Source organism: Polyodon spathula, chromosome 11 (genome assembly GCF_017654505.1).
Source record: "Polyodon spathula isolate WHYD16114869_AA chromosome 11, ASM1765450v1, whole genome shotgun sequence".
NCBI lineage: Eukaryota > Metazoa > Chordata > Actinopteri > Acipenseriformes > Polyodontidae > Polyodon > Polyodon spathula.
Window position 1 is genome coordinate 24,045,998 of NC_054544.1, and position 14,035 is coordinate 24,060,032.

A 14,035-nucleotide genomic window follows, 5' to 3' on the forward strand; every position below is an offset into this window, starting at 1 on the left:
TTTCAAATTAACACAAGTTTCTTAAAAGTCAGTTATATTGCTACAGTGTCAAGAATGATGCTTGTGAAGTTTGGAGTTAGTCAAATAAATCGTTTGTCAGCTAAGGCAGTTTTAAATTTCAGATGTAAACATACACCTGTGGCCATCTTATTTTTTAAAACATAACAATTTTGATATATTTGTATTCTACTGTTACTGGGACAATAACTACCAAGTTTGGAGTTTGTTGGTCAAACAGTGTTCAAATAGCAGCAGTTTGTTGTTAAGGGTGTGTTTCGCTAAAGTTTGTGGCAGCCATTTCGACATTAAAATGTATCATAGAAATGTCTGCTTCACAAACTTGAAGTGGGTTTGGATGTTAATGACATATGCCAAGTATCATTAATCACTTCAATGGTTCCTAAGAAGGAGAACTTAAATGGTTTCTAAAAAAAAATGCGTCAAACGGCCATTTTTTTTTTTTTGGTCAACACCATTTTTTTTTTAAAGTCAGTTGTATTGATACAGTATCAGGGAAGATGCTTGTGAAGCTTGGGGTTCATCAAGTAAATCGTTTGTCAACTGATGCAGATTTAAATTTCAAATGTAAATGTATAACTGGAGGCCATCTGGTTTTATAAAACACCACCATTTTCACATATTTGTATCCCATTGTTACTGGGACAATAACTACCAAGTTTGGGGTTTGTTGGTCAAATGCTTCTCAAACAGCAGCAGTTTGTTGTTAGGGGTGCGTTTCAATAAGATTTGTGGCAGCCATTTTGACATTAAAATTTAACACAGCAACTTCTGCTTTGCAAACTTGCTGCGGGTTTGGATGCTGATGATATATGCCAAGTGTCAGATCAATAACTTCATCGGTTCCCAAGAAGAAGATTTCGAAAGGTTTTTATCGAAAAATGCGTCTGGGTGCCAATTGCAGGGACACAGCAGCACAATTTTTGCAGCATCTGACAACCAATGTATCCAGCTTGTTACCTGCCAAGAACAGCGATTAGTCACACAGCTTCCAAGCAGCGGCAGTTTAAAGTTTTGGGAAGAAAAAAAAAACTTCAACAATAACAATAGGCTTCCCAAGCCTTGCTTGGAAGCCTAATAATCCTAGCAATAACAATAGGCTTCCCAGTCCTATGGACTATAGACTTTGATTTAGTCTAATAGTTAAAAAGTGCAATATGGGGCTTGCTTTCAAAATATATCACCAAGGACATTAATGGAATACCTAATGTGATCAAGATCATTGACATGCATTTTGCCTAACATATTTGTAATATTGTCATACTCCCCCACACTGTATGTACAGTGTTCACTCTCACCTTCACACGTCTGTATGCACATAGCATCTTCTTTTAATACTGAGTGTTCGATATCTACTTCTATTCATGTGGAGTTTATTTATCTTGGAGACGAGCAAACAGTGCCAGAGAAAATGCATGATTACAAGAATTCACCTAACAATTAACTATACACAAATTGTGTATTGGGTTGGGGAGTTCTATCATAATTTTAAAAGCTTAATAAATTTATAATGAAGTGTTACATATATGATATTCATGTATAATAACAAACAACTACAAACACAAATGACACTTAAAATTTATTTATTTATAGCCTACAATCATACATACTAAAATACAAACAAAAGTCAACCTAAGAAAATAAATTTCAACCAATATAATTAGATGGCTTAGCCCCCATCCAAATAAATAAATAGAATGTGTCGTTTGATTTGCGTTCATTAACGACCTCATCGACTCAATTTCAAAGCACTAATGGACTGATTTCATTAACACACAAATTGAAAATTACTTGCTATAGCTCTGGTTACTATACCACAAGTTCGATACAATAACACTGTTTTTTGAAAATCCTGTCCTAGGAACAGGACAAGCATTGATGGGCCAAATGGCCTCCTCTCCTTCATAAGTTTTCTTATGTTTGTAAGTGATAAGAAAGACTTTAAAATACAGTTTGGCAGGGATATATGGAAGCTCACATGGTTTTCCTTAAAATTGACATAGTACAAACAAAACAATGTTGAAACATGTGGCAATTACATCATTATAACACTGCAGAGTTAAATCTGACCATGCTTATGAAATATTTTTTCGGAAGATTTTTTTTTTTAAAGATATTAAGTCAGATTATTTTATGGTACCAGCTTTGTGAATTGGAAGCAATGCTTATTGGAAATAATAAGACAAGGATGAAAAGAATGCCAGTATCTTTGTGAATTGGGCCCACCGTATTTTGGAGGTAAAGGGTTACAAGTAAATGATTCATAATGAGTAACTCTGGCATTTCATTGTAAGGTCAGGATGTGTTTTGAACTCTCACTGCTGTCACTCAAGCGAGTGGCCTTTACACAATCAGCTCCCCAAGCAATCAGGACCATTTCTAGACTTAGATTTACATTTAAACTGTCTCCCTACTGACCACCTGTGAAATGCCTGCCTTCTGATTATTTATATCGCTGTGTGTCAATTTAAAATTGTGTTTTCTTTTTAGTATACTGTGTCTGTATAAGAAAATGCTGTATGCGAAAGTAACCAAAATTGTAACTTTATTAAATAGCAGTCAACAAATATATAGAAAAAGTACCATATTGGGATTGGACAATACATTAGAAACACATGCCATATAACTCTTTCAACATGGGAAGTCTGGTCAGTGTTTGAATGGTTCCCTAGAATGGTATTAGTTCACTGGATATGGACACAGAAGCACAGCACCTGTCAGCCAAGGCGTGCCTGTTGTGATTGCAACTGAATACAAGCGGCTGTTATATATTACAGAAAGAGTTAATTTCCATAACAAATACATCTATGAAGGACAGTACAGCACACTTGTGCTGCAAATTACCATAGGCAATATTCTGAACCAAGCGTAAAGACATGTTCTGGAAATAATAAAACAGTTTTAACAATACAAAGCTAACAAGAAACAACTTCTGAGAATTTCAACCTTAGTTCTGATCAGTTTAGCTGAAAATTTTATTTCTGAAAGAAAAGGTCCGGGTTTATAAGCACGTGAAAATCAACGCTACAGTCATGACTGACTGTGTGGCATTATCACGCTAATACATTGTGAAATAGCAAAAGAACGTCCTTTGGTCATTGTGACTTTAAGGGCAGGGTCAGTCGCTTTCTCATGATAAAAATAGCAGAAAAAACCATGTAAACCTGAGCAGGAATTGTGCTGGAATTGTGGCTCACGAGGTTTTAGCAGTAAAGATTCCGTATAACTGGCGGAATCACATGTTATTCTTCAGCAAAGCCATACCAAACCACACACATACATTTGCATTCCTCTATTTGTGGGGACTACTCATTGACTCTCATTATATTTGTATTTACTATTTATAACCCCAGTCAGACAAAACTCCACACCAGGGGCATGAACACATCAAATATTTCCCCAGGGTTTGAGCATAGCAAAGTAGCCCAAACTGAGAATGTATGGTGCTGAGTGAAGCAAGGCGAACAGTTTTTGCAGTTTATAACAGTAGTTGTACGTATACACTACAATATAAAGCACATGTGCATACAACCTACAGAAACAAACATTTTGTGTACAATAATTGCAAAAACCATTTCATTTGACAAGAAGAAAAAAACAAAAACTAAACAAATCCCCAAACAAAAAAGCTGTATTGCTTTTTTTTCTTAGTTGCATTGTAATCTTTTAGCTACTTGTTACCTCTGTAAGTCACCCTGCATAAGGGCGTCTGTCAAGCATAAATAAAAAATCAGGCTAAGCTCCTGCTGGCTTTGCTTACGAAATCAGCTCTCGATTCACCAATGCCCGCCATTGCTACAGTACACATTCCAAATATACACTAAATTTTTTATAGTTCCCAAAATATTTTTAAGACCGAAAACTGTCTATAGACAGAACACTTGGAGAGCACATTTTCGTGCAGTGGACGTGGGATTACAATTGTTAATTATTGTTTTTGAGTTTGAACACTCGCTGTGTAGCCCCTCCCCCGTCCTCGTCCCCCGATACCATTGCTGGTAGAGGGGCAGCTCTTTGTGTTATTTAAAATAAACACGGACATCTTTGGAGAATCGCTGTCTGGATTGCCTTGTTTCTGCCCTACACCACTCACACCTGCCACAATCTCCCATGTAAACAATTTAAAATGTTTGAAGTAGACAGAAAATAAATGTACTTTGAACAGATTTGGGCCAACTGCCTTGCAAGCTGTCAATCAAACGTGGCATGCACATGATTTGTTGTGTGAGTGGAAAATCCCACCCAAATATTGCATCTCAATGACTACTTTGATTTGACTGGCCAAAGCCTGCGGCATTTAAAAAAATAGCTTATTTGACCTAAACTTAAATGCCCACCTTCGGGACACTGAGTGTACAAAACATTAGGAACACGACGACGTGGCAGACGAAGATTGGAGAAGCGGTTGAACTAGTTTACCAAGGGATCATGTGTGACAGCATAAAAGGGGACGGAGAATCGTAATCTGTTCCTTCACTTTGGTTGTTATTAAGTGACCCAGAAGGACCTGTATTGTTTTAGATAATCGTGAGTGTTTGTTTTGTTCTGTCTATTTGTTACGTGTTATCACTAGACAGCTAACACGTTCCGGAGCTGTCGCCAGAGGCCAACAAAAACCCACAGCAGCACTGCACTTGTATCACAAATAAAGGTTTTTGCACCACTAGCACTAATTCACACACTAACAGACTTGTGTATGTGTTTTGTGTGGGTGTATAATAAAAACAGGACTATTATTTGCGGGGCAACCCAGGGATTATAAATTAAGTAATACACACTGCTGTATTAATTACCTCCATTATTATTTACTGTTTGTTTTGCCGCCAGGCACTGGACATAAAAATAAATAAAACAAACCTTTTTCACCTGGATTACAATTGTCTGTCTGTTCTTTAATCACCTGCACACTATCAACCAACCACTTTGTCAGACTCAGTCATAGCTTGTTCTTTAATATTGGTTAAATTAAGTTTACATTTGTTCTTTAGTCCTACTATAATTTCTTGTTTCACTACTTCAATATACATATCTAAGTATTAATCTCTTCCATCCGGAGTAGACCAAGTGCTTGCACTATTAACCTTAATCACATGCTCATAATTACCCTCTGAATCTGAGATATTTTCATTGAAATAATATTCTGCTAATTTCATGCGTCTCTCCCACTCCTTTAATTCGGTGGCCAGTTTATCTTTATCAATGTATTTTTAGTCGGTATAAACTTAAGTCCTTTACTCAATATTGCTTTTTGGCAGTTTTACTTGATAAATTAAATTCTATTTTGCATTTTATTATTTACTTTAAACTGATTTATTTTTACTGTTTTAGATTTATTTTGATTATCTGATTTAATTATGCCACAGTATTCAGATTTTGTTCTGGTTTCATTGTCTTTAAATACAATAACTGAGAAATGGTTATTGTTGTATAAAAGATTAATTGGATTGTTATTAATATTTTCTATTTCTATTTAAAACAATCCTTATTCTTTAAGTCTATGTATACAGCTGGCAGAACTTCTGCCTCTGTATCCCAAGAATCTATACTCCCGCCACTTAGTTTCCTTTTTTTCAAGATGTGCATTTCATGTCATTTTATATTTCATTCCATTAGTTCAATTAAATTATGTCTAATTGTTTGATGGTCATTTTGTAAACCATATAAAACCACACCTAAACATTTAAAGAAACAGTTCCCATCCTTCTCTATTTGAACTACGTTGCAGACATCATAACTAATATACTCACATTGCTCAAGCAATCTAATCAAAGTGTTTTCCAGTGTTTTCCTTATTCTCGGATTTGTTTTGATTTGAAATTTTATTTTTTTCTAGAACTATTCTATTTTGTAATCCCGGCTGATCTATTAATTTGTGTAATTTCATTAACTTTTTGTTGTGCAAATGTTCTAGTTTTTTGTTCTTAAGGTTTTCTATTTTATGAAGTAACTGTTTAATTTCTGATGGAGGAACATGCAATTTATGTCATTTATAACTATCTCTATTTCATTATTTATTTGTCTAATTTGTTTTGCTGATGTCAATTTAGCTTCCTGCATTACCTTAAACAAAGTCCTTCAATATTTGACTTACATTTAATCTTTCTGCTTAATTAGTCTTCATATTTATGCTTAGTTTTATCTTAAAACAGTTGGAACTACTGAATTATCTATAAAGTTTTGATGAGAACTAAGGTCTCTGTGCCATCAGTCTCAAGTTTATTATCTGCCTGTCCCGCCCTCCTGGATTGGTGTAATACTTCCAGTCCACCTCTCAATTCCTTCATTTCCTTTGTAGGATGATATGCATAAAATGCAATATCTTTTAGCTCAAAGAGCCAGCTGATCAATGTTTTGATATGATGTACATATCCTTCTCATGGGAGCATGTGTTTGAATCAAAACACTGGAGGTATTTATAGTTTTTTGACAGCATGACAACTATTGTTTATATTCAAATCCATGATTTATTCTTACATGATGTAATGGTGTTCTATATATTGTGACATCATTTTTACTTATATCTTTAGATCTGTATTAGTTCTAATTAACATTATTTTATATAAACTATTTATATTATCATGCAATGCTGGCTCTGAGGATCAGCTTTGATTTAGCCTCCCCAGCCATCAGCACGCATAACTTTTGAATCAATTTTGTTTATTTATTTATTTATTTAAATCTAATATATTCATTGGAGTTAATTAGTTCATTCTTTATGTTGAGTCACGATGGCATAATCATATTCAGTCTATTATCCATTTACTTTCTTTTATTCTTCTATATGTTGCATTGTCTAATTTTAGCTTAATAAAAACTTGTATTTAAGATTTTGTAATATTCTTTTTAGATTCTGAAGCTGCAGAATCGCTCATTTTAAATAGCAAACCTGAAGAAGCTGAACCAAATACTACTGCCAGTGTTCCCCTAGAATTAGGGAAAACAATAGATGCAGGTATACCACTTAGCTAGAATGTATATAAACACTAACCATTTTTAAATTTCATTTCATTTGTATTTAAATCAATTTTTTATGTGCAAGAAACACCAGTGAATAGAATTGTAAATTGGTGTCATTAAGTTATTTGAAAATGAGGGATAGTCTAAAAGTGGAAAAGGCTTAACATTGTTTCTGTGCTTATCAAACCAATCAGTAACACTTTACCAAACAGTCTGCCCACCAATGCAATTCATAAAAAAACAAGAGGTTTTGTGCACGATCAAGTTAATCTTTTTAAATATAAAATGTACAGAAGGCTTAGTCCATAGTCTAATTAGTTTATCAAACCAATTGTATTCTTTTGCATTTAAACTATTTGTTAACATTTTAGAATGTCCATCAGATGCTAAAAAAACCAAGTCGACCAATGATACAGTTGGGGTCATTACTGGAAAAAATTAATACAATATCATTACTTAGTTAATTTTAAAAGTAGTGCTATTACTTGTAACTATATATATATATATATATATATATATATATATATATATATATATATATATATATATATATATATATATATATATATTAGTATTCGTATTTAATAAGTAGCGCTTCAGTTTTCCTGTCTATTTTGTATTTGTAAATAAGATGCTACTGTAGCATCTAACGTTGAGTCATTTCATTTATTTCAGGAATACATGACACTATTTTCTATGGTGAAAATATCAGAAACAGCTGTTGCAACCACTGCAATCGCTTCAATTTTTAGTTTTATTGTTTAGTTTAGGAACGCAACGAAGCGTTCCTAAGCACCCAGAAGTGTTGTGACCATAGTGACGTTTTTGTTGCGTCAACGCTCAAAAATACCGTTGAATTTAGACACACAGCCATCAAAAGTAAACAGCTTGTATAGCCTACTTTTAATGTTTTTATTTGCAGGTTATCCAGATTCACCAGATCTACTATGATGGGGAGCCCTGTCCCTTAGCATTGTGTATATATACAGTACATATAAATGTATGTTATTATTATTGCTGTATTTTGTGTGTATTATGGTAGGATATTGTAAATACGGTTGCTTATTAGTGTAAATGTGTATGTGTATATGGTGAATGAATGATGTGATTTGTGTTGTACAGTGTTCATATTGTTATTGTTTGTTTGGTCATAGGGCCGTTTTGTTTTCTGTTTTGTTTAACAGTATGTTACTCATTTTGTTTAACACATGAATACATGTTGAATAAATGTGAGTGCAACAACTCATTACACCCCACAATTAGTTCTTCTGTGTGTTTACTTCCTGGTCTGACGTCACCCACATCAGCCATCCCTGACACCTTTTTATTGTTTTTTTTCCTTCTATGTTAGCAAATTTTAAAACCAATAAATCTAATGTATTTTTTAAAAATGTAAACATCTTTTTTTGGTTATTTTATCATCAAAGTTCACACTAGTTCAAATAGAAGGGAGAGGGAGGGAAATTACCCAGGTAGGATAATGATTAGATTCTTGTTGGCCCATGGTTGGTATATGGTTGGACACCAACATTTGGCCAACGTTGGCCTGATGAAAAAAATGACATTGGACCAACGTTGCCCACCAACCTTACGTGTTACGTTGGCCCAGCATCGTTGTGCTGTCTGGGAAGGTAACGAGACACAACCAAGTAATGTGTGATAATTCTGAATTTGCGCAACAACAAGTTCATTCTTTTCTCTTGTTAATTTTTTTTAATCTTCATTGCAATGGATGAAGGTCTCTTCATGATAGTCGTTCTTTTCCTAATTACTAGGTAGAGATGGACATTTAAATATCTCCTCCCCTAAATTACTATGAATTGAGTAACCTGCATTGGTACGGATGACTTTCCTAAATCAGAACAGCATAGCAATGCATTTCCTGAAAAGTACGGCAAAAACACTGTGAGGAAAACTGTCATGACGTGTCCATTTAAATGCCATCAGTGTGTACTTTAATATAGTGCCAACAGGCAAGTCTAGTTGAAATGTGTTTATGTTTAATCATACATACATACTGTATATACATATATAATACAAATACAACAAAAAAGGGATTACTCCAACCTGCAACTAAGCTGTTTATAGCACAATTAAAATGGTGTCATTCATTTTAGAAAACATGCTTTTACCTTTGGACACATGGTGACAGACTGGCACTTAATATTTGCCCCCTTTCAAACACGCCAAGGAATGGAGAATAAAAAAAAAAAAGTATTACTCAAACTAAAGACAACAAAGAAAACCACTTTAGTTTTCCCTGCTTCACTGTCATCTTTGACACAATGCATTATGATGGGAAATATTAGCTGTGTGCTGAGAGGTGTACCAAGGAGATGTCATGCTCGATAATGCCTGTAATGTTGACGTCTATCTCAAACAGCGATTATCCAATCTTCCAGGGCACAGAGGGGGTCAGTTGAGAAGAAGAAACTGATGCAACATATTAGCTGCTGCTCCCGATCAGGTCACTTACTGGATACCAGATCCATTTTACTTGACTGCTACGCAAAAGGTCTCCAAGCAGTATTTGTCTTCTGAAGTCAGTGTAAGTGCAGGGAATCAATTACTGTATTCCACTGTTCTGTCTTCTGGGAAAGTAGCAAAGCCTTTTGGTAATCTGAGAGGAGAGGGGGGTCAGCTCACAAAAGGGTGGTCTAATGCTTGGAATCTGTGGCATCATCATTTCCTTTTCAGAAATGAATGAATGTATCACATGTGAATGAGATCAAATTAATTCCATGAATCAATGTAATACATATGTGTCTCTCCAACTACAGCAAACCCCATATGGAGACATGGGCATCCATTCAGTTGATCTAAAGAGTGGTGGAAACATAATTTATGTACCAAGGTTTTAAAAATCAAACATCTGACAGTTTCTGTGTCTCTGTCTAAAAAAAAAAAAAAAAAAAGTTAAAAAGACGTTTTTTTATTTAGTTTTAAAGGATGGTGGTATATAGCTACCATCCACTACCAACTGAATAGATTCCTGTCTGTTTTTACCTTGCTTCTAACAACCTTTTTTCTATTCAAATCATGTGACAGTGTATCCTTTCAACTCAGATAGCCCTACCTAAGCTGTCTGACTCTGATTCGTATTACTTTTGGTAGGAGTCAAGATTGTAAGCAAAGAGGAGTTTCATACGGTGCTATTTATTGAATGGCTGATTGTGTTAACTTGCTGTGTAACCTGTGGAAAATTAAGGATCCTAAAGTCATTAATTAGGCTGGTACTTTCAATCCATTTTAACCTTATTTTGTTCTCCATCCTTTTCCACAGGTTAAACAGTACTTTATTGAACATTTTGATCCCAAGCAAAAGTTGAGTGGCATATGTAGACTCAAGCTCCAGACAGGCCATTTTATTCTCAAATAACATAATTACATTTCATTCCTGTTTAATAAATATTAGTTTGCCATCCACACATTTACAGTTTGTAGATATAAGGATTTGTTTTTAAAGGAGAATAATTTTCCTTTTGTCGGCGTTTTATAATTTAAAACTGAAAATAAGGATTCCTATCTAAAATAATTACACAGTTTTTAGCACTGAGGAGTTGAAATAATATATTTCACTGATGTGGTTTTGTTTCTACTCCACTTGATTCCACTAATTAGACAGAAAAGCCCCAGAGAATCCATCTATAAAAATAGATTAAAGTCAAGCTATCTTCTAATTGCACAATATATGCTGTAACCGGTGGCAACTACTCTTAAATACCCAGAAGGCAGCACAGTAGTCATTAATGTTTAGTCTAGTAGGCTTTTGTCTGTTGAGAGGTAGAGCTATGCTTAGCAAGGAAGGCTAGCAAGCAGGTAGATTAGTTAATTGAGTGATTGAGTGAGCAAGTAGGTTAATTAGTAAGTAGAATCAAGGTTAAGTGTTAATGGATTTGGCATTAATATCCATAAAAACTTAAATGAACATGCTTAACCGAAGAGACATGAGCATGTGCCAAAGTTCATTAAGTAGTGTAGTTCATGATCAGAGAAATTCTATGAACTTAGAGACACTTAGCTTTCATGGAAAGTACATTTTTGTCTGAGCTTTTTATATTGAACACAGCTGAGTGTGTATGTATGACAAAAAAAGTAATGTGATGCTAAAATAGAAGATGCTGCAGATTTCACTTGACCCAGAAACCGAGTGTGAGGCTCAGGTGGCGTCCCAATCCTTATTAAAGTTTACTATGGTGTCATTTTCCCATGGATATACTATGCAGTTACCATGCATCTCTGCGATTTACATTGATTACCTATGCTTTTTTAAACTTTATTTTTACTACAGTAAAGTTCTGCAAATACTTCCCCATGAAGTCAGTTTATTTACAGGATAGTGTTGGTATGCAGTTGAGAGGTACAGGAAGTCTAGTTACTACCCATTGAACTTTGTGTGAGTTTTAGTGTATCTTGAGTGATCAATTCTAACTGAATAGTAATTCAAAAGACAGTAGAAGGTGTGAATTGGGGCAACATATTTTTTGAGTGTTTGGAAACCCCTGCCTTATGGTATACAGTATTCCTTTATGAGCACTTTGTGTGGGTGAGAGGTCAGCAAACCATTATCAAAATATTATGCACTTGCACTGAAATATATTGAAAAAAAAATAATACAACAACACAATAGTGACAATATTTAAACATTTTACTCCACTCCCTAAATAATCCCCTTGTCCTGCTATTACACCTTGAAATTTACAGACACCCCCTTAACAAGCTCCATGGTCACCCCAGGTAATTTACAACTAAATCATAGCAACCCAGTTCGGAGTCAGCAGGTGTGTAAATATATACTGAGTGTGTGCTGAGGGAAAACTTAAGGCTAACTGTTCTTTGCCCACTGGGCCCATCTCCCTTCCTGTCTCAGATGAAGAACAAGCTTGTTGCCTTATTAGACTACTGTGTAAGTTATTTCCACATAAAAAGAGGGTGATGCAACACACTTGTCATTCAACAACATTTTATAATTATATACAGGATGCACCATATTTTCCATTCCCACTGCACATATTGGCTCTATGAGCTCATTGGGGGGTTTAATTATCTACTTTTGTTTTGTTTTCCACTGTTTGGGTCCCTTGTTCCCAGTTGGCAGCTCTCTCTTATTTTTCTGCACTGTATTTCTGAATTAAGTGATCAAATGGCCAACTCCAGGTTCATTACTGTGTGAGTCAGTACAGTATATACTGAAAAAAGTGCAGTGTTTGCCTTTTGGTTGGGGGAGGGGGGGGGGCTTTGGAATATGTTAATGCAAGGCCTGTTATTATAAATAACATTTAATAAGCCAGAGTTACAGAATTCTAAAGTTTAAAAGACTACACTGTAGATCTCTCTCATACCTTTACGGTTCTGTTAAAACATGCTGATTACGCAATACAACACACCAAGCTGTATGCTGTTGGAGAATTACCACAATGGTAGATGTGATAGATTTTATATATATATAATATATATATATATATATATATGCACACACAGTGTATAAACACCACCCACTCGATATATCACAGGTGTCGGGGTCCAATACAAATCCGCTATATATCAAGGGCCGCAATATAGCGAGTGACCCATAGAAAAACAAATAGGCTAATAAATACTGTACAACCACTCCCTCATTTTATCGAGGGGCATCAGGGTTCAATATAAATCCTCCAAGCAACCTGGTTTTTCAAACTTTTCGTATAAAAAGCAGCACACCATTTTAATTCGTACTCTGCAGAGTAATTGCTTCTCCTCAACTTAAGTCTCCAATTAATTTAATGAATCTTCCTCTCCTTTTTCAAATGCCCAGACCCGCTGCATTGAAAGAATCGATTCCCAACATAGGAGGCTTGTTGCTAGGGAGTTCACGTCACTGCCCTGTGACTTTTGATAGTGCATTGCTTAAAAAAAATGTAATAGATATTTAATTTGCTTTGTGTTACTATACAATACAATATATGTGTATATGATAACAGTATGATATTAATGCTTTGTTTTTAATTGTTTTGTATATTTTAGTTTGTGATGTGCAGTACTAAATAAAACCAATAGTAATTCTAAGTGAAATTGTCTATGGATAGTGGAGCTAAGGCAGGCACAGTTAGACTGTAAAAATCAGGAGCCAACTCCAGGACCGCGATATATCCGAATCCGCAGTATAGCGAGGGGCGATATAACGAGGGGTGGGTGTATATTTAAAACAGCAATCAGATTAAAGTACCTTCCTTTGAAAATATTACAGTGTCTTTACTTAAAATGTATTTAAAAATTAAGGGTAAAAAAACAAGACTTTTTTCTTACATTAAATTAAAAAATATTGTTTTGCTATTTAAAAGTGTAGTAGTAAAGGGTTAGGGTTAGGGTTAGGGTTAGGGATTGAAACCCTTACCACGGTATAGATCTGAGGCTTGCGTCTCTTGGCCAGGTCGATGATGTTCACTCCATTGTAGTAAAGGTTTTCAATACAGCCGTGGAAATTCTTCCTCAGGAAAATCCCTGGTTTGCCTGGAAGTGGAATACCACCGAAGCTGAGCTGTTAATTAAAAAGAAATAAATAATAATAATAAATATAAAAAAAAAAATATATATAATATATATATATATATGAAAATATGTATATATACTTTTCTTGTTTCGTGTCAATCTATAGGACAAATAAAACGGTCATAAAAACACTTATGTTAACCTATACGGTGGGTGGCCACCCCCACCCCTACCCCATCAGTCAGGTGTCACGAGAGAACAGTTTGCTACCCCACCGTCATTATCCAAGAAAACACATTATTGTGTTGGTGACAGAAGGTAAATGGTTGGTGCCAACAGTATCCCCCCTGTGCACAACTTGACACATCTCAGTGTGTTTTCTACCCTGAAGACACATCATTGTGTAATATTTGGTTTTAGTCTGCACTTGAATTATGTCATGGTACATGAATACTAAAACAAGTGAAACATCAACACAGGTTGTGTTTGGAAGGTTGTCATTAAAAATCAGGTCTCTGTCTCAATTGCATGGTTAAATAAACCAATAACAAAAGAGAGATGTTGAAGAAACAGCAATCCTTAGTGTTTGTTA

The 14,035-nt window shown here is 34.9% G+C and overlaps 1 protein-coding gene across 1 annotated transcript in view; it reads right to left on the reverse strand.

Moving 5' to 3' along the window:
* Positions 1-14,035, reverse strand: part of LOC121323640 (contactin-associated protein-like 5) — a 206,463-nt gene that overhangs the window by 95,763 nt on the left and 96,665 nt on the right. Inside the window, exon 7 of the mRNA XM_041264814.1 lies at positions 13,349-13,492. Within this exon, the coding sequence (XP_041120748.1) occupies positions 13,349-13,492 (144 nt within the window). The remainder of the gene's footprint in view (positions 1-13,348; positions 13,493-14,035) is intronic.